At 39.4% G+C, this 22,071-nt stretch overlaps 1 protein-coding gene across 2 annotated transcripts in view; it reads right to left on the reverse strand.

The window, feature by feature from the left end:
- Positions 1 to 22,071, reverse strand: part of KREMEN1 (kringle containing transmembrane protein 1) — a 41,484-nt gene that overhangs the window by 2,869 nt on the left and 16,544 nt on the right. Inside the window, exons 4-10 of one of the 2 annotated variants that reach the window (XM_067306819.1) lie at positions 16,901 to 17,025; positions 16,286 to 16,439; positions 11,987 to 12,319; positions 11,215 to 11,373; positions 9,195 to 9,279; positions 8,117 to 8,320; positions 6,364 to 6,560 (exon numbers count right to left, since the gene is read on the reverse strand). In XM_067306819.1, coding sequence (XP_067162920.1) covers positions 8,158 to 8,320; positions 9,195 to 9,279; positions 11,215 to 11,373; positions 11,987 to 12,319; positions 16,286 to 16,439; positions 16,901 to 17,025 — 1,019 coding nt within the window. In that variant the 3' untranslated portion in view covers positions 6,364 to 6,560; positions 8,117 to 8,157. Of the gene's footprint in view, positions 1 to 6,363; positions 6,561 to 8,116; positions 8,321 to 9,194; positions 9,280 to 11,214; positions 11,374 to 11,986; positions 12,320 to 16,285; positions 16,440 to 16,900; positions 17,026 to 22,071 lie in introns of those variants that run through there. The other variant, XM_067306818.1, reaches the window with a different exon arrangement.

Genomic DNA, 22,071 nt, shown 5'->3' on the forward strand with positions numbered 1-22,071 from the left:
TCTGAAACGAGATATTTTACTTGGAAGTAGCAGCTCTGTGCTTCTGGGCCTTAAACACTTCATAGAAAAGTGTCTCTTTCAGAATAAAGAATACATTTCCTCCGTGGGGAATGAACCTGGTGCTTAGGAAACAACAAAAAAAAACCCAACAGCTCCCAGAATAGACAGAAGCATAAGAGGAGTCTTATAACCTGAATGGCAAGAAAGGAGAGCAAAGTGATCCCCCCCCTCAGGTAAAAGGAGGCCAATACCTGTTTGCCAATATTGTTTCTAAAAGAAAATGAGAAAAAATAAATTAGTCCTGACAAATGAAAAGCTGGAGGCAGTTTCAGTATCTGACAATGGTGTTCAGACATTTACATAAATGCAGTTGAAGATTTCTATGAGTGTAGCATTATTTTGGTCAGAAGGAAGAACTACTGAAAGAACAGATGAATCTCACAAGTGGAAATAGGTTTATCTCTAGCTAGTAAAATGAGCGTGTTGCAGTTGTAGAGAAAACCCTGGAACAATTGTTACAGCTGGTTCTGATAGATGATGAAGCTGCCTGAATTCTAAACTAAAAAGCCAAATAGTTTATAAGCTGAACACTTCAATTAATCATTATCTTAGAAAATGCTTTTCAGAGTGATTTTTGCATATGTAATGATTCTTAGCATTTTCTGCTCAAATTTTCTCTCTTAACCTCCACAGAAAATAATCCTGCTGTGATCTGCTGAGGAACCTGCAGCAGTTTCTGCCTCCATCATGCAATATTTTGCTACCCTTTAGTAATGGTAACTGATCTCCTCCTGCAGAAATTCACAACATTTAATTTTTTGTAATTATTACTTACAGTCATTTGCTGAATGCAGGATGACCACATATAGACACAGCACATATTTCAGTGGTGAGTCATTTCAAGTTTGATTTGTTCTGTTTTCTTGTCAGTCTTATTTGGTTCATGCGATATCCTCTGGATTTACAGTAAATTGTCTTGAGACTGAAATTCAGAATGCCAGATTGCATCCCAAAACACAGTTGCTCAGTAAAGTTGAAAAAGTATGAGTTGCATTAATTCAGGGGGGTATCATACAAAAATGGCAATTTTTCCTTCTCAGAATCTTGAGGTAGCAGAATGATAAGCTTGCTGAAAAATATCTGAATTAATATTCAGATGAAACCATGTCATGGGAATATATTGCATGGGAAGAAATATCATTGCTGCAAGTTATTAAGAACTAGTTGGACAAGTATTTGCCAGAAACTTTGTTGTAATTGACCTTGTCTTGAGGCAAAGTGGTGTACTAGAAAATCTGTTGGGAGTCCTTTCTGCTGCCTGAGAAGGTTTATTAAGTAGAAGATGAAACTGGAATAGCTAGTCATTTGCATTCAGTGGCAGCCAAGTGTCCGCTGATGCGTTTCGCCTATAGTCATACAGTATTAAGATTCAGTACAGACATTGTTTCCAGGACTATCAGTAAAAACCTTCCATTTATATTATTGCCAAGGAAGCTTGGAACACAGTGACTATAATTCTGCAAGACCGTTGGATTGTCTGGATGAGCAATGTGATAAAGTCCCTTAGCTAGCTATAGAAAATCTGGTGGAAACTAGCCCTAACTAAGATGATGATGTTAATGCCTGATTGAAAAAGGAGATGAAGTATTTGAAGTTACAAAGGTCTTGAGGGTAATGCATATGCATATGAATTTGTGGAATCTGACAAACAGCCTAATACCATGACAAGCTGGAAATGAGATTCAAAGGAAGAATGTGTATCTCAAGCAATTATTTCATTCCTATCTATTCTGCCACAAAGCTGTGAGTTTGAGTGTTTAGTGTTCTTCTGCCACCTATATACCAATGAATTATCTTTAAATGTTTCTATTTACAGTGTATAGAACATTTATTTTTCCCAAAATGTAAGCTAACAGCTTTTCTTCCTATGAGATGTTAGCAAAATACAAGCATAATATGCTGTATTAAATAGTGCATTTCCTATACATGTATAAATATATATATTACTGTAGATAACATCACACATATTTTTAAATAACATCATTTCTGTTCACCCCTCGACATTACAATATTAAGACAAAAGTACATATAAAATCATTTAGTCAACAAATTAAGCTAGTTTTAAAAGTAGAATTTAGAATTAGGGAGGCCACTTTTCCAGCTGGCTCCCTGTCACCTGAGGTCCAAATGTTCTGCAGACTACTGTGACCGACACACTGCATAAAGTAAGGAGGCAGTTTGACAACATGGCTTTGGTGGCAGTGCCAGCTTAAGGGCTCACTGCCCCTGCTTCTGGCTCAGCACCTCTCTCTCTTTCCTATGGGTTATTGTCCCCTTAGCTATGGTAGCTCACCTGTCTGTGCAACCACCCAATCAACAAAATCAAAGAACTCATCTGTGTTGAAAGTAACTCAAGGAAGAAAAATGGTAATTTTTCTGGAAAGATGGTAATTCTTAACCTGATCAGTTTATTGTACGCTGCAAGCCAGCCATACCAGCACAACAGGGTAAGGAAGAGGCCAGTGCAGGGGCTGCATGTGTGCACGTGGGGAGGCAGCTCCTCCTGAGAGTTGTGTTCTCACAAGAATTGCTTTTGAAACTGTGGCTGGTGTCACATTTGCAGCCTGCCCAGCCTGTTGAGGGAACTGCTGGGTAGGAGGCCAGGAGGCCGTTTAGTTAAAATTCCAAACAAAATCCTGGCTGCAGTTATTTTTGATGTGTTGAAGCAAATGCCATAAGCACTAGCATGATCACATGTGCAGAAGTGCGCCCTCCAGCTGTCAGAGCTCAGCTGCCAGTGTCCTGGGGGTTCTAGATATGCATCGTGCGGGATTGCAGCAGATGTGTATGTCAGGCTTTTCCTTTTTCTCTCCTGAACCCTTACAGCAAAGATCATAATGTGCTGTGCCAATGGATACCGTATATGTTGGCCATATGCACTGGGACTGCAAGTGACCATACCACATTTTGAAAAAATCCACTGCAGTTCTACATGCTGTTTATGGTCTCAAGCCTGTAAGAAAGAAGTGCTATTTAGGGACTCTGTGATGGTGTGCTCTTTTCCCCCCCAATGTGCTCTCTCCCCCTCCACCTGACCTCCCTGTAAACAGCACATATGCAGGGGCTAATTGAGCATGTGCCAACTAAGGCCCCTCTAGCATGAAAATAGGACTATGAGTCAATCATCTTCCCCCCCCCCCCAAATAAAGAGGGGCCAGCCCAGAGCCCATTGAGCTCTCCTGCACAGCAGTGGGCTGCACTGCAGAACCTCTTCTTGAGCAGGGACGCCTCTCCAGGTTAGTCCTCAAGATTGAGAGTGATTCCTTACCCACGACAGATCCTCGGGAAGTGATTAATCGCATGCTGAACTTGTGCAAACTTTGTGAAACTTTCCTGAGTTATATCTTTGATTAATTGTGCACATAATCCCTTAGACATAAACCATTGATTGAGTCTGAGACTAGGATCGGATCCCGCACCTAGGCTCCTCTCTGAAGGAGTTTAGAAAGCAAGCGGGTCCAGTCTGAACCTCGTGGCTCAGCAGGAGGGTCCCCTTTGCACTTGCATCTGACCCTGTCCTTCATGCAGTAAATAACTGAGTGAACCTTGCCAATTGAACCTCATAAAATCGTTCCTTTGCGACACTCTGTCTATGCATTTCTATCTCTTCCTCTATTTCCTAGTATTAGATGTTTAACTGCTCAAGAACATTTGATAAGGCAAGAAAATGAGGTTTCTCTGAGATGTGCTCATAACTTATCTGTTAAGGACCTAGCTTTACTCTCTGACTCTCTTCTCTTAGGTTAGCTGGTTTGTGCTCCACTGGTGGACCATATTAAGCATGGATAGGAAGCAAATTCATTTGTTTTGCTACAGATCTGTGAAGAGGAATCTTTCTCTACACAGCATGATGTGAACTCTGAGTATTAAAATGAGAATTTTAGAATTTTTGTTAATTCTGAAAAAAGTCCAACCTATTGACACTTAGGAGAGAATCAATATATTTTACAAATCTTCTATCTCTCTTGATTTTTGGAGGTACTGTAATTATCTTTCCCTGTAATCTTTCCAGGACGTTTGTGCAAGAACATAATTGCTGTAATTGCTGGCTTAGTAAAGTCTTGTTCATACTAAGCACTTATTTTGAAATTGTTCAGCTGTCTCTGGCACTCATCTGTGGTACATAAATGGAGCTGGGTTGAATTCAATTCAGGTAAAAGACCAGGTCTACAATGGCAACTAAAGCACAATGTTGTATTGTTTAGCTCTTAGATGCCCTGTGGCTCAAGGAACTTGATAGCCATAAGGCAGGGAGGGAAACATGTCAAAAACAGAAGTGCAGATGCTTGCTATAGTGAATATAAACACGGTAACAGTTTTCTTACTTTTCTTAGTTATCTTTTGCAGATCCATTTAACAGTTACTCTCAGACCACAGTTCTGGTATACTGCCCATTGCTTTATGTTTAAACTGGTGTTTATTCCTTTCTTCTTAGCTAGAATTACTGTACTTTAAGGGCCCTCACTGAATTTACTCTGACTTATCTTGAGGAACTGCTCACTCAGTAAACTTTTTTAATCCATTTATTTGATTGTGCTGTTCTGTCAATTTTTTCTAACTATTGCTGGTCTGGACTTGTTGAGGCTGAAAGACTCACTGCTGATTTCCACTAGTAGGATCAGATGTTTGAGCATTATAAGTGGACAGATAGTCCACCAAAGAGAAAAAATAGTGCTGTTTGTTGGTGAGCAAAAATAAATTATTTCACAGACAGATCCGCACTGATATTTTAGTTCTGTGACAGTTAAGAGCATTATTCTTAAAACTGCAGTTCAGTTTTAGTTGTGCAGACAGGGAGACGCTTTTTCTCCTCACAGGTAAGTATCAAGGCAACCACGTTACCTTGTTCTCCATGACGAGATCGTTCCGACCAGACGCACAGCCAGGCATAGCGAGCTGTCAATGGCAGGCTACCACTGTCTAAACAGTTGAGAAAGCTAAGAATACCTTGCTGGTACTAAAGACTTTTTGATGAGAAACATGTTTTCCATCTGCTTTTCTTTGAAGTCCCGGCACTGAAGAAGAAATCTGAGGTGTTGGCTGCAGGGCTGAGTGTTTTGAAACAGAAAGAAACTATGACTTTCTGGAAATTTCACAGAGGAGCAGCAGCAGCCTGGCAGAGGGACTCCGGCAAAGACCTCCTAACCAATTCCGAAGCCGTTATCTCTTCAGCCACGATAGCAGTCTGGTACTAAGAGCATCCTTTGCAGCATGCACCTGAGACTGTAGAAGGACACGCTGAATTTTGGATTGCAATATCCCCAACAACAGACTGTTTAGTGGGATACTGCAGGGGTGGTAGTAGCCATGTGAGAACACAGTATTTCATTGTCTACGGTAAATAACAAGAGAAGTAAAGGCTGTTGCCAAATCTATTGCTCAGGGACTAAGTATTCTGTTCAAAAAACACTTTTTGCTGGCTTTCTTAGTATCATTCTACATCTTACATTCCCTTTCCTATTACCCCTTTTTACCACTAATCGCATCTAGCAGAAGAGTTATTCCAGTTGATCACATTCTGAATTCAATAGGAAAGTCTAGTGCCTGTTTGGATGTGGAAGACAAAAACATATTATCAAAAGCAGGGTGGGACAGCCTGCAGATCCTGTCTAAAATTATGCTAATCTTTTCTATATACCTTTCAAAAGCTGTGAAGGCAACTCCTGACAGACAGTTCTACCAATCAGCTTAATTACAAACAGGATAAAGAGTAATCTTGATTGCCATCAACTAGCTTGCTGCAAAATTATAGTCTTGCTCAGATTAAAGCACAATTCTCAGGGTTTTTTTGGATGAAGTTTAATGTAATTGTCCTAGAGCCAATTTTTGGACTCCTGTCTTTTATAGCATTCCTGAGAATAATGAAGAATTGTTGAGAGTCTGTAACAGCATAAGATAGGCTCACAGGGACAGCAAGCATCCACTGATGCGTTTCCAAAGGTTCCAGAAGAAAAGCTATTGTGCAGTACTGCTGAGTCTAAGAACAGCTATGAAAGTAGTATCACATCCTCAGGATCAAAGAGCGTAAGAGGGAACTTTTTTGCTCATGATACTATTGGTAATGCTATTCAAAATTGCCTTCCACCTAAAACATCAGCTACCTCCCCCCGACACACCGACCTTTTCTTTTTCCTTTTGAATCTGATGCATTTATTGATTTTTGACTGACTTAACTGTTGCTTGTTCCTTGCAGTTATTTTCCTCTCTTATTGTCTGTTTTGAGCTTTGCTCTGATTATTTGGGTTACATATTTGCGCCACTCAGCAGACACACAGCCCAACTGTTCCACCAATTCTTTGTGTGGTTCGGTGGGCTGGAATGAACAGACAAGGCAGCCTGAGCTAGCCGAGGCTAAATATGCCACTGTTTTAAGTCTGGTTTTACAAGATCTGGGAAGTATGTGATGCACTTTAGACATGTTGATAAGGTCATAAGGGAAGCAGGTGTGGAAGATGAATGTATGCAGGAGCCTCCGGTATAGGAAAGTCTGAGTCTGCTGTCTAGACACAAGATATAGGAGCGCAAATGAGGATGAAGCACTGAGTTATGGAATCTATTGTTTGTTTTTTTCAGCTACTCTTACCACAGAAACAGCATTTTTAAAAGACAAAAATTATAAGGCCTATGTAATTCTTTTTTTTCTTAACTAGATTTTCAAAAAAGCAGACTTTGTTCTCTCTCAAATGTCCCAGTGAGGAAATTAAACACGAGATGTGCACGTAACTGTTATGCATGTTGGAAATAAGATTTTCTTTCTCTGACACATTTCTATTGCTCATCCGGCAAGTTGCAAAGCACTTTCAATTTTGCATCCTTTCTTTCTTGATAGCAGCTCACAGTGTGTATACAGCTACACACACTATGGTTCAGGGTCAGAGCAGTTCAAGTGGTCACACAACTCATAGCTCACAGCCTTTCAAGACAGTATGCAGAATAAACATGCTCATGTAAGCATTTAGCAGTGTTTTGGTTTGTGGTATTTAACTCCTTTTTGAAAGACTCCTATTCATGTTGTGGTCTTCTAAGAAACCTGCACACTATTCTGACATTTGTGGGCTATAAATTAGGGATTTTAGCCTTATACTGCCTATTTGTTTCTTGTGGACAGTGTTACGCTATGCCGTCATTCAATAATGATTGCAAACCTAAAGTGCCATCTTCTCTGTAGGGACTGGTATCAATGATAGCTTTAACCTAAGAGTTTGTGTATAGTCAGCTTCATTATCTAGTATTTCAGCGGGTTTACATTTTCCTTGAACAATTCTTTAAGAAGCCCTACGCTCACATCCAAATTCAATGGAGGCTTTCAGACTGGAGTAAGATAGTTTCTGAAAGGATCACTCAGGAATATGAAGAAAATTATCATGACTACAGTGAATCTGATGGCTCAGACACACTTAAAATTTTTCATTTCTCATGCAGCCCTTGAGCTGGTGAGCATTACTCCATGGAAACTCACACTTGAAGCTGAAGCTCTGTAGAGCAGTTACCTCCTGACTGTGATTTGACTTTTATTTGTGTATCTCTGCTTGTAGAAACAGAACAGGTAGAAATAGCAGAACACTGGCACCCCGGCTGATAAACTTCTCAGAGTCTTTGACTCCCATTTCACTGTGCAGTACTGTTTAAACACATTTACATTAAGGCTAAGTAAGCTCTTGTAGCTCTGGTAGCTGAACAGATAACGGTATCTACCTCTGTGTTCAACCTTGGGACTAAAATGGCCCGATATAACATAGCAATACAGGAAGACAAAAAGTCCCCAGTCTGCAAATACTCATTCAATTACTTTGGGCAGATGTGCAGGATTTTTTGAATTTTGAAGATTTTTATATGTATTTTAAGTACATTGGTTTAAAGGCAGTAATTAACAGCATGACAGATTTGATGAGCACCAGATACTTCAGAATTATTGCAGCAGTTAATTCTGCTGTCACTAGTATATGCAAGAGAGCAACAGATAGGAAAAGTCATTCAAAGGCCTTTGGAAACAGAGTTTTTGGAAGACAAGTATGAGACTGGGAGGGAAAAAAAAAAGGGATTATTCCCAAATCACCTGGATTTTAAGAAGATTAATCTTGAAAAATGAAAGACACTTCAGTTTCCCACTAGTGGGTTGCAATCATCTTGTTGACTTCGAAGCTTTTTCTTGAAGATGGATATGGAGGTAGAAGGTTCATAAAAAATACTCCAGATCTCGGCAGCAGTAGCAACCTGGTGGGAATCTTCTATTTCAGTGGCAGATCGTATCTGATGGGATCTAGAAAACAAGTGTTATTTCATTAAAAGTGTTAAAGTGTTTTGGAAGCTGCTATTATTAGTATGTCTGCATTACTGCTATTATGCTAATGCCGGCTGGTTCTACTAAATCTGTGACACTTCTGTGATTCATTTCCTTGTATATTTAAGCTACTTGGTGGTAAGTAAATACAACATTTAACATTTGTGATTTGTTCATAACTCTCCCATGATTTCATTCAATGAGTGTCCACCTAGAGGACACAAGAATAACTTGGTATAGGTGTAGAAAAAGACTGTAATGAAATAATCTTGTTTTAACAGGCTAAAAATATTATGCTGGTTAAGTGTCATGCCATGATACAGATTTTTCAAGTCCACAGAATCAATTTTGTGATTCCTTTTTGAACCACTTTCAATATTTCCACAAAAAAAAGTGAGTATTAAATAGCTTATTGTTTTCTAACAGTTTTGGTTTTGTTTTGTTTTTTTTTTGGCAGGTGATCAATCTGGCATGAAGTTTTAATTTTTTTTTTTATAAAATGTTGACATAATTTGACCTTTTCCCATGAATGCTAAGTGGCTGATTACTTTTTTCTCTTTGCTGTATGACATTACTCAGCATGAGAATCCTTTTTACTCCTTGAAATACAGATCTTGTCAAAACAAGAACAAAGAGATATTCCAGCAGCAAATGCTATCCTAACAGACTGGAAAATTAAAAAAAAATGTGCTTATTTTATATCTTCTTTGAGGACACATATAAGTAGTAGCATATAACTTAGTTTTGAATGTGGCCAATATGACAGTATCAGCAGGCATGAAAAGGAAGTGTACCAGTGTTGGTACAGAGCTGAGATGTCAATTCTTCGGGGACAGTTTTGCTCCATACTCACTTCATGGTAATGTGGAGAAATATCTTTGCCAATATGGCTGTAACGCTTAGGATGAGGAGTGCTGTGAGACCGTATATTGTCCACTCTGTGGAAAACAAAAGAGAGAAAGGGAGGTCTCCTAGCACATTAATTTATTCACAGTTTTTAAAGTAAGAATATTACAAAAAAGAAACACATGGCCTTCTGACGCTTTATTCAAAACTGTAATTTGAGGATGTCTTAAACCTTTAGCAAATAACTGGCAGAAACTGTGTAACTCTTGGGCAGGACCATTTGTGCCATGCAGTACTGCTCGCTGTAAAATTCAAAGCTGGGAAAATGCAAAAGCAAATATCAAGAAAATTGTCTAACTAGTGTCTAAGAAAGGAATTGAAACTCACTCCTAGAAAATTTTAAAAGTAAGCTAAACAACATACTTGAACATATGCTGACAGTAGTAACTCTACATTTGCAAGGAGATGGTCTGGCTTTATGTCAGTAATTATGTAAGTAATCACTAAGTGTGTTGGTTTTTTTTCCTCCCACTCTAGAGTCTACCGAGACTTGTGATCCGTGTTTGTGTTCTGTTATTTCATCGCCTTTCATTGAAGGCTCTTGGGCGTTGTGTTTTGCATTCCAATTTAGTTCTCTTTTTGTACCAGCACCTCAAACAAGATTCAAAGAAGAGCTGGAAACATCGTAATATTTGAACTATTTACAATAATGGGGGGAGGGGAGCAGCTGATTTCTAAATTATTAGATCACTTCTACATTCAGATTTCCGCAACCTGGCAATAAGAAGCTAGAGCATGTCAAGATGGGAAAGGGATGGGACCAGAATGTACTCTGACAAACTTAGCTCCCTGAACAGCCTTGCAAGGCCCTTTAATTATTAGCACAACTGCGTAAAGGCTGTCGCCTTCAAAAGTCCTAAACCTCAAAGGACCAATAAGAGAGAGGCAGTCGCCCACCCCAACCCCCCCACCTCTTCTTCAATGCAAAGATTGTTCATGATGATTTAACAGTGTTTTCATACTGCCTAAAATCCAAAGGGACAGTTTCATTTCATGTAGGTATGCCCAAGCTAGCTTAACAGTCGGCAACTTAAGTGTGGCTGTGGTAACTTGGGTTCCAGCCTGGGCCAAATGCCAGAATATCTACCCAGCGTTCTGGGCATGTTCTGCTATTCATGCTGAATATAAGAATACCAGAGGTTATACTGTTATCAGCAAATAATTATCTAGTTTGGGTAAATGCAGCTGATGTTCGGTCATGCCCTTGGACTTTAGGTTTGGAATGCAGACGTACCCTCAGGACTACAGAACTGTTAAGAGTGTCTATACTGAGACTGAGGTCCAGCTCCAAAAATACTGAAGAGCAGATACCCAGGAATGTTCAAAGATAGGGGAAACCAGTAGTGATATTTTTCAAGAGTATATTTCCAGTCTCCAATTATTTGCAACTCAGCAGTTGTCTGAATTACATGATCTCCTGATGATGATTTCTAGATACATTATAATTCTCAGTCGCATTCTTTCCCCCCGATTAACTTGCTTCATGGTCATCTAGCCTTCTTTGTATTACTACTGTAGCTTTTCTGGAGGAACTGGTCTGCATACAGCATTCAAGCTATTTTAAGACCCTGTAAAAACATGCTTTCTTTTCAGAAGTCTTCACCACCTCTACAGTATGTGCTGGTCACTGAAGCGAATAATGCTGGTTATGGTAAGGAGGCTGCTCTGACTTGCCATTTAATTTTCCTACTCAAGCAAAGTAAAAAAAACAAAGTTAAAAACAACATATTCTGATGTGCTTTCTTCCTCAAAGATTCATCATCTTGACACTATTTTTAAGTGAGTTAGTGCGAGAAGCGAGTTTTGAAAAGTAATGACATAATTAGCTATAATTAGACTAACTGAAAATTCATCTTCAGGAACCTATTCATGATAGGACCAGTGGATCTGATAATGTGAGGGAGCAGTAAGAGGGAACAATGACTCTAGATTCTTTTTGCGATTTCCACATTCCCTTGTAATATTACCAGGCATGGAGCTGCTAGGATGACTTGGGCTGGTTGTGATGACATAAAGTATCTTTGATGACCGGGCTGCATGGATGCTGAGATTTGCTTGTTCGTTTATCTTCTCTGAAAGGGTCTGATTCACTGGAATCTTGTTTTGATGCACATTGTCCTTAACAGCTGCAAACACAACAGCGTGAGTATATTAATAACTTCTTAACAGATTAAATTGGACTATATTTTGTGTTTATAACCAGACTTGTGCTCTTCTCTGGTTTACTTTGAGAAGTCCAATAATCTAATTACATCTGCTGCCAGAGAAATCCTGTACTTCACCAAGTTGGGGTTTTCAGAGGATTTTCATGGAAGCTAATTGTTTGTAATACCAGCAGGTACAGCTGAAGAGCTAAAAAGTTTTCTCCTGGTGACTTTCTGGAAAATGGAATAGACTATTGGAAAGAGCTGAGATGAACCAAAGATGCAGATAGACTACTATGCTTTTTCTGTTTCAACTCCTGTTTTCCAACCTATCCTGACAGGCAGGTATAGGATTGGATTTTGGAAAACTTAAAGTTTGCTTGTTTATAACATAGTTGACCGGAGTATTCAAAATTGAGAGAAATTTTAGCAGCAGCTTTTACCCACTAAACAGTGGCAATAAGATAGATGAAAAACCTGTAGATATCTGAGTTAAAATATTTGCTCTTTTTTTGTCACATCAGAAATCACCTGTGTGGATTAAAGGCTTTAAGGGCACATTGAAAGGTAGGAACAGCAAAGTTTAGCCTCTTACCTCTATATCTGATGGCAAAACCCTGGGCTTGATTGATTTGGTCTGAGAAAAAGTACAATATGACAAAATCCAAAGAGATGTTAAAGGAGTGGGGAGGCCGGTTACTGCCATTAAAACGAGCTAGAACATGATAGGTGTAGCCATCCAACAATTCCACCATATCTGTAGCATCTTTGATTTCAAAAAGGGCAAAACTGAAGTGGATCTGAGATGCTCCTGGAACTTGTATGGTCCAGTAACACACTCTGCCTGTGCCATACGTGTCAGGAAAATCTGGGGAGTAGATCACAGCTGTAGCAGAAGTGTAATTCCCTCCACAGGCACCAATAAGGGCTGTGAAAAGAAGAGGGGAAGGAGAAAAATGAAAAAAAAGAGAAACTGATGTAAGTTATACATGCATTATGCACAACTTCTGCACTCTGTAGATTCTAAGACTCAAATGTGGCTTTAAGGCACAGACTTGCTACCCCAGGAGGACCCACTGTCTCTCAGACTGATGTTATTTACCTTCCATGACACTGGGAGCAGAGCTATTATGCTGCGCTTTGTCTGGGATACACGCATTTTGTCTCATCGTCTAAGAACTAAGTATCCACCTGGAATTCTGCCTCCCTCTTTTGTCTTCAGATGTAACTGCGAACCCTTTCTCTCACTCAACCCCATCCCCACATCCCTTCAGGACTGGGATCAGCAGCTAGATCACTGCTTCACTGGCTTCTACTCCATCCCTCTGAGGCAGGTAGGCAAGTGGAATAGTAACTGCAGCTCTCACTGCCACATTATTTAAATTGCTTACCAACTTTATCGGACTAAAGAAAAAAAGATTTTATCACAGAATCACAGAATATTTGAGGTTGGAAGGGACCTCTGGAGTTTGTCTGGTCCACCCCCCACCCCGCTCAAGCAGGCTGCCCAGGACCGTGTCCAGCTGGGTTTTGAATATCTCCAAGGAAGGAGACTCCACAGCCTCCCTGGGCAACCTCTTCCAGTGGCTGACCATCCTCACCAAAAAAAAAAAAAAAAAATTTTTTTCTTATGTTTAAAAGGAATTTCCTGTATTTCAATTGCCCATATCTTCCTCTCTGTTCACTGGATACCACCGAAGAGAGTCTTTCTACATCTTCTTTACATCCTCCCATCAGGTATTTATGCACACTGATAAGATCCCCCTTCTCTTCTCAAGCTTTCTCTTCTCAAGGCTAAATGATCCCAGCTTTCTTAGCTTCTCCTCGTATGACAGGTGCTCTAATCCCTTAACTATCTTTGTGGCTGTTTACATATGTTTTTTTAAGTATCCTGTAGTTTGATCTTGTTTTGAATATAAAAGATCATATCAGATCACAGCAATAACTGTGAAAGCTTTTCTCTAGACTTTATAACCAGCACTTTTTCAAGTTACATAGTGAAGATAAGGTCAAACATCAATTGGACAAGTACACTCACAATGAGTCTTTATATTCCTGGACAACTATCCAGATTCCTAGCGCAAACTTAATGATCAATGAATCCAGAGAAAAACTCTGCCAACCGATTTTCTCTCTCTCTCTCTATTTAAATAATATATTGTATACATCTATACATGCATATATATGTATTTTCTATATGTGTATATATAGACATCATATATATATATCATAATTTATTTCATGGCAAAACTGTTCTGATTGGAAGTATCAGTACCCCATATCATGGGCTGAAGGTCATAAGACTCAAAGTAGAATTCTTCCTGAAATGTTTGTAATGTTGCCGGGGGGGGGGGGGGAGGAGAACAGTCCCACGACCCTCTCCCCAGTTATTTCTGAGGAGTCACAGTTGTAAATATAGAGACTTATGTATGCAGATTACATAGCTCCTACATTGGCTTCTCTTCCTCCCCTTTACTCTCCTACTGAAGCTATTTGACTCTATTTTCTGCCTTTTAAAACCTCTAAAATCCAAATCAAAGTGAACTACTAGTTTGATTTGAAGGTCTCTCATTGGCAGGAGAAAGGAAAATGTATGGAACATTTCTTATACCTGGTGTTACAAATTATATATTCTACCTTTCTCTGAAAACCCTTTAATGGAGGCCTGTGAGAACATTCAGCTCAAATTAAAATAACGGAAGTGAAATTTTTTGTTTTTCACAGGTCTCTGAGAAAGAACTTTAATAAATGCAAATTAAAAGGGAGCTGTGGGAAAGAGAAAAAGAACTAAATGTCTGCCAGAAAATAATGTGAAAACACTTCTCTTTTTTTATGGAGAAAGGCCTGATCATAGCAGCAAACCTTACGCTTCAGTGTTGTGCTACGGAAAACCCTGCAGAGGAACTGAAAGAATGTGAAAGACCGCATAGAGGTGCTAAGCCCCACAGAGGAATTTGTTTGGCACTTACTCCATGCTAACAGAACACTGAAATGATGGAATTCAAATCTGACATTGAGATATCAGGTTTGGTCTCCTATAGGTATTATTACATTTGGCCGTGCCGTTTGAAATTACTGAACTGCAAGATGTTCTTTAAACCAGCAATATTAACCAAGAATGGCAATGACCAGTGCTCCACTGATGCCTAACAAAGTACAGCATCTCCCCACGTGGAATGGGAATGCTTTCCCTCTATCAGTTCCTTCCAGACCTGGAAGAATTCTGTGTTGTGGATCTGAATGTTATAGCTTTAGGCGATGTTAGTGGCTCACAAGCACGTAGGTTAATAATATATGTGTAAAGAACTAGTATAAGAACCCTGAATTCTCTTTGATGCCTGTCACTGCTCCTTTACTGTCCTCATCTCCTCCCCATGGCCCTATGTCACTGGGGCTCCTAGGGCCCCATGCAAGGGGAAGAGAGAGAAGGGATGGGATATTATTGTGTCTGAAGAGGACTTTGGAGTGATAGGCATGGTGAACTGTTGTTGACTAAGTGACACTGGGCTTGGGGGGTGGTTCTATGAGTACTGGGATGATGCTGGAAGCTAAGGAAACTGTCAGAGACAGGCAGTGGGGGCTGTAGAAAGAGAAAGAGCTCATGGATAATGGTGCTGGGGATATCAGATATTCTGTAGGTGAGAAGCCAATGACCCTGCAGAAGAGCAGTGGGGTGAGTGGGTGCTGCTCACCAGCAAAGCAAAATAGGTGGCCGTTACTGGGCTGACCTCCCTTACCTGGCCACACTTCTCTCCTTTGCTGCTTGCCAGAAAAGACAGTGAAGATGCTCAGGGTAATGTCTTGCTGAGCCCTCAGTCATGTCAGAGAAGGAAAGGTACAAAGAAGCCTTTACCCATCAGGGATTTGGGAGGCCACGAGCAGAAGGAAACAGAGAACACTGCAGTATGAGGCTACATGCTATTGCAATATTGAAAGCAATATGCAACTGAAATGTTTCTTTTGATCTCTAGGGGAGAAGAAGTTGGAAATGAGTGAGCAAAGTGGTGAATTCCTGCCTCAACTGAAATACCTTTCTGTCTCACTGCTTGGGAACCAGAGTTTTCGAGTAAGGTGATGGGAGGCTTGGGTATATATTCAGAAGCTGGAACACGATGCCTGTTTTAATTCCAGAAAGTTTATAACTTCACTTTAAAGGTAGCTTCTACATCAGAGGCAGTTAAAATCTGAGAATCAATGACATATCAGTACACACTGTGGACTTACCTAGCACCCCAGCTGTACTGGGAGCCTGTGCTGGAGCCAGGCATTAGGGTACTCATACCCTCAATCTACGGAGTTACACAGCCGGCACTGGTAAGCATACTGAAAAGAAGTGTAGAAGTGAGGAGTTCTGTGTCTAAGAAACTATATAATCAGTGATGGTTCTGTTAGCAACCTAGCTGTACCTTTACTGTACACCCTGCTGCTCTCACAGTTCTACTGTATTGCTTTGTGTTGTGTAACTGGCTTTTGGCAATTGTCACCTGGCTTAATTTAAAAAAAAAAGTGTTTTCACACAACGAGGCTGAAATTTTTCTGAGGTGCCTCACTTAATTGTATATCTATGCTCTGGTAAGATCAGTTCTGAAGGAGCCTTTCCATGACGTGCTGTTTGTGAGGGATAAGTTAGCACCATTTGTGGGAAAGTAAGATACAATCTCTGGAGCATGAGTCAGTTGCCTGAGCAGACATCATTTTCTGGAAGACCTTATTTTGCACTATTAATGGCTGCAAATTATATGCAGAAGTGGAATGCAACTTTCTTTTTTACTGAATTTAGGTGTCTTGCTGTTTTGCGTGCAACAGTTCTTATAGCCTTTAAAACCTTTCCCCTAATTTGTTGAACACTTGAGGCCTCTCCTCTGGGAAAAAGTCAGCTCATTTCAATACTTACTGTCAAAAAGAATGACTCTGCCATCCCCACCACAAGGCTGAGTATGGTCTCCAAAGCAAACACTGTTGCATTCCGTACTGGCTGCCTCCCCGTATCTCCAGTAGTCAGGATTATTTCCGCAGAAACAGGCATAACCTGATTCCATGCCTGCAAACTTTGACAACAGAGATGCATAAGGAAGGGAGGGATAATATTTCAAAGAGCAACAGCAGTAGGTTGTATGAGCAAGAAAGCTGGCAGCAGAGCATGTGTTCTTTGGAGCAGTATGATTAGTTGGAGTCTCACCATGAACTGGGTATTTGAGCTGTTAGGATGCTACTTAAGGCTAGCGAGGGACAGAAGGCAATTAGGGCACCCTATCACTCGTAGCTACAGTAAGCAAACATACTGTCTTCTGGCAGACGAAACATTATTAATAGGGTTCTCCCCCCCCCCCCCAAATTGCTCTGGATGCAGAGAGGGGGCTCCCTGGAGTGGGAGCGAGACATTAGACTTTCTGAACCTCCTGAAGAAAAAAAAAGGGGGAAGGGGGGGGAAAAAAAGAAATACGACAGAGGATTCCAGGCTTAGTGTCATCTTTGAAATGATTTTGTAAATGGATGTCAAAGAAATCACCTTGAATTGCTGACGTCGGCAGGAACTGATGCACGTTTGGATAGTAAGTTTATTGGAGGTCTCGCTGGTGCCAGTCAAAGGCGGTGGCTCTCCGTGGTCCTTGTAACACCCTAGATTCCCTGGCACTGGCAAGAATAACAGAGAATAGTCATTCTAAAGGTGTGCCTAGAAACACCCAAGACAGACTACTTTATGTACGATCTAGTCACTAAGCAGCTCTCTGTACATTCTAGTATTGTTGTCACAGTATGAGAAATGTTACTCTTTGCTAGATCCTTGTCATATTTTCCAAACATGGCCAGGGATAGGTGGCAAGTAGTGAAATAGCATCACGTTATCTAACAATATATCTCCAATACTCTGTAACTGATTTCTGTATGCTATAATAATACAGACAATATAAATGCCTGATTCATCTCTCCGGACAGGGACAATTGAAAAAAAAGGTCAGTAAATGTGTGCAGAGCTTTTTTAGGTGCAGGTTTGGTTTGTGATTTTTTTTTTTTTTTTTTTTTTTTGATGAAGAGAAGTGCATCTTCTAACAATGTGCCATTAAAGCATACGATTTCTGTTAGACCATCAAAACAGTGAAGTTCTTGAAAGTCTTCTAAAGAGGACAGCTGAGGAAGAGAACCTAAATTGTTTTAGGATGGAACTTGGTAAGTTTTATGGGAGGGAGTACATATTTCCATAGGAGAATTCCATGAGATTGAGAACAAAAATTCTAATATGAATTCTACGTATCATATTTTATGGTGTATACAAAGAGTTTTAAAAGGAGCTATATTGCTTTTTTTAAAAAAAAAACAACACACATTTATATTATATTAATCCAATGTTTCAAGGCTCCTCTGGTTACTGTGGGAGGTCAGAAAGAAATCTTTCCTCCTTCAATATATAATTTGTCTTCTGTTTTTGTTTTCTTTTGTTTTTGCACTTTCCATCATTACAGTGGAATTTAGCCATAACTACCAGAAACAGGATGTGGGGTAGAATATACTGCTATGCTAATGGCATAAAATTATCCTTTATGTATAATTGGCATGTTTGCTCACATACTTTTGGCTTTAAATCTATCATCAGCTCTGTGGTCAGGTGGGAATTTTTCCCTATGCCAAGTTGACAAAGATTATTATTGTCCACCTAACCTCCACACCTCTGCATAAGTGTGTGATGCAGTCCTAGAGCCATATGAGAGTTTCACTTAATCATCTTTCATTTCACTACCCAGTGCACTGATGATGCCTCTGAACTCTCTTGCTAATGTCTTGTGGCACAGCACAACTTCATGTTTTTGACTTACTGATAGATTTGGGGGAAATGTTTTGCAGCCTCTGATGTCTGATGATAGCATGTGGATTAGATGTTTTGTGGCTCCTTTTGAACTAGTCATCTCTTGCACAGGTGCCTGCTTCTGAGGAAGACTGGACAGGATGAGCCGTGTGGCCCTTTTCTCTGTCAGATAACCTGCGTGTTAGTAAACTGACTACTTCTGTATTACTGTATTTTCACATAAATATAATAGGACTGTAATGCTTCTTTTTGTAATGAGCAGGCTTGTACAGCAGTCATGAAAGCATCTTATTGCATTCTGGAAGGCCCAGTTCTGGGATTTCTTATACACATCCACCTGTAGCAGGAATTCAAATAATGACCTCAGTTCAGAAACTTCGATTTGTCTAATTCTAACAAAGATGGTCTCTTTCCTTTTCTTTTGGAGCAGCACATACTGAACAAGTAACTGATGCCAGCCTGGTGGTAAAATCTGGGTGATCTGGACACCTGGAAAAGTAACAGCTCTGTCTGAGAACCTGGTCCCAGACTTAGGCTATGTTGATTGCAACAATGTCTTAATTTTGAGGAAGTGGGTTAGCATAGCTATGGTGACCAGCAAATGTACTAGAATGTATATGATTATATTCATAAGGAGGATGATTATAACATTACAGAGAAGAATTAAGGAAATAATGTAGTGGAGAAGAAAATTCAAGTACAGTTTTTTTGAATAATTAGATAATGTTGCTTCAAATATTCATAAAATAACTATGTTTTTGAAGGATGATACAATTTCAACTGGAATTGCTTGCATGGAGCTATGCTCTAATATGCCTTGCAGCAACATGCTTGTAAGTACTCAGATCTCACGTTACAGTCTAATTTAACACACTGTTGGGGTTTTTCATTTGGAGCCCCATCCCAGCTGAGTACAGCTGGGTAGATAATTCTCAGAGAGATCAGTTTTCTGTACAGTGCATGACTGCATTGCCCAGCAAATGCTTCCTAGATACCAACCTAGCTCATTTTACCCGGGAGACTCAGGATTTCCTAAAACCACATATTAAAGCTTTTTTAAAAAATTAGCTTTATTGGTGAGAACCTTCAACTCTGTTTCCAGAGGACTAATCCCTTAATATATTCCACGCTGAGAAACCAGACTCAGTCATTTGAAAATTTCTCACATTTTGTAACTAAAGCAAGCATACCATTTGGATAACATCCTAAAGCTAACGAGTCTCTTCAGTGTCCCAGGGGTATTCTGACTTTCTCATAGCTAGCAAACAGAAATAGCATCATGGGATTTGGAATAAGTCGTTGTTCATGGAGAAGCTTAAATCTAGCCCAACGCTAAACAGCAATTTTCAAGCAAATGCCCAGTTCTTCAAATTACTTTGATATCAAATCAACAAACTAGATGAGCCCATAAACATATGTTCAGCTAAAAGCACTTGAGTAGTCTCATATCAAATATATGATTAAATACTCTTCTGAACTGGGACAGCACTTAATAAATTGAATCCTCTATATGCAGATATGATTCTAATATGCCAGTTCTATGACCAGGCTGGTCATAGACCTGAGCCATTACTGAGTTGCCACTGGATGGTAATCAGAACACTTAGTATAAACACAATAGTAGAGAGGAGATCATTTGTATTCTGAAGTGAGGAAGAAGGTCTAATTTGGTTAAACACTGCTTTCACATCAGATCTACAAGAATCAAAAATTATTGTTTATTGACAATATTTTTAGTATATTAGAAAAACACATTCTTTGTTCATATGATATTGAACTGAATCAGGATGTACGCACAGGGAGCTACTCAACATAAATCTAAAAGAAGACAGAGTACATTTATGTATGCAGAGCAATTTCTGCAGAAAAGGCCCGGGGGGTCCTGGTAGACAGGGAGCTGAACATGAGCCAGCAGCGTGCCTGGCAGCAAAGAAGGCCAACAGCATCCTGGGCTGTATTAAGAGGACTACAGCCAGACATGGAAGTGCCTTTACTCCTGAGGTACCTTCCAACCTGGAGTATCCTCTTATTCTGTGTATAAATAAATAAATATGCGTATATATCTCTATTAAAAATATATATACAATTTAGAAACTTGAAAGCAATGGAGAATTTATAGTATATCTAGATATATATAGTATACGTTATACACACACACACAGAGGAAATACGCTTTTAGTAGCGAAATCATGTTGTCATAAGAGAGTCATATGGGCCGTAAACATGGTGATGCAATTTAATGGGACAGCGAACCTTAGTTTCATTTGCCTTTAGTGAGTGTAAACTGGTCTTTCCTTTGAATTTCAACCTAACCTCATCCGCAAAGAGATCATAAAAGCCAGGAAGAGCTGCAACATTGCAAATTAACTGTCTAAAGGATTCAGACAGCAATGTTATGAATTTTCCATATGAGATGCACACGTTCTCTCAGGCCTCAGCATTGGCTTTTTCTCTTTCATTTTGTTTATGTCCATTCCAGCCGTCTTAGAAGACAAGCCATTAATGAGAGGAGAGGGAGGAAAAGACAGACTAAGCTCCTACTGGGATAGCTACCATAGTCTTTTGTGATTATGACCATCTACCCTCATTTAACACTGCTAAAACTCTATACAACATGTTTACAAATGCAGAATACCAAAATGCTTTTGGAAATGAAACATTTACTATTAAGCATGAATATTAGTGAACTTGAGACATGGTATAATTACTGTCTATAAAAACTTCTGAACTGTAGAGTCTTAATTATCATTACCATGAACCATTATACACAGATCTCTCTGGGCAATTAAGAAGCTTCATGTTGTCAACCTTGTTCTGGATTTATGTGAGCATAGGTGGTTTAGAGCTAAATTATCCTCCAGATACATGGCTTTTCTAGTACTAAATATCATGATGTGAAAGCAGCTTGTATGAGACAATTTTTTTAACTTCTCTAAAATTTTCAGATAGGCTTTCTTTACACAGTTACTTTCCTGTTCCTGTATCATAAAACCCAGTTTTGTATTATGCACTTCACAAGTTTCATTTTGATGGTCCTGTGATTTATCATCAGGCTTACTGAAAACAGAAAATCTGGTAAAGAATAAAAGTTTTTCTGATTTACACAACTGCATAAGCCATGAGGTTTGTATTAAGACTTGGAGGGGCTTGCAATGTACAGTTTGTTCTAAATTGCTGCGATTCCTTTTTCTAGTATCCAGTTTCAGTGCAATGCTTGAAGCAGCTGCTACTGGTCAAAAGGACATTTCATAAATGTAAGTCTGGATTATCTGTGCAAATAAGTGTCCAAGTTTAAATCTTCTGTTCCCCACCACAGAGAAAATGAGCGAGACTGGTTTTGAAAGGATTCTTTGTGCAGAACAACTGGAGTGGAGAAAATTTGCCTTCCAACATTTTTACTGGTGCCAAATCCAGAGAATTTGTTAGCATGTGTGGACATTAAAGAAAATGCAAATTCTTGAATTTTAGACCAAGATAAATTTCTTAATTAGTAGGGTGATGTTTCCTGGAGTAGGACCTGATATCTTAGAAAAGAAAGAGTAAGATGCAATCTGAACAAAAGCATTGCTTAAGTATTACATTGTATGTTATTTAAATTAAACTCCTTAATCTGTATTTAGGTCTAGGTAAAAGTCATCTGACATACAATCACATTTATTTATTTATTTATTTGTTTGTTTACCTGCCTTGCAGATGTGAATCACTTGCTCATATTCATAAAAAAAAGAAAACTATGGACAAAGTCTAAATCACATTGTACCCCTTCTGCTTTGTTTGGCTTTGTTTTCTTAACCTTAAGTAAGAACTGTACTTCTTCAAATCAAAACTACATATAAGTAAGGACAACTGCTCTGATTCTTAAGAGTATACACATGAGT

Source organism: Apteryx mantelli, chromosome 17 (assembly GCF_036417845.1).
Source record: "Apteryx mantelli isolate bAptMan1 chromosome 17, bAptMan1.hap1, whole genome shotgun sequence".
Classification (NCBI taxonomy): domain Eukaryota; kingdom Metazoa; phylum Chordata; class Aves; order Apterygiformes; family Apterygidae; genus Apteryx; species Apteryx mantelli.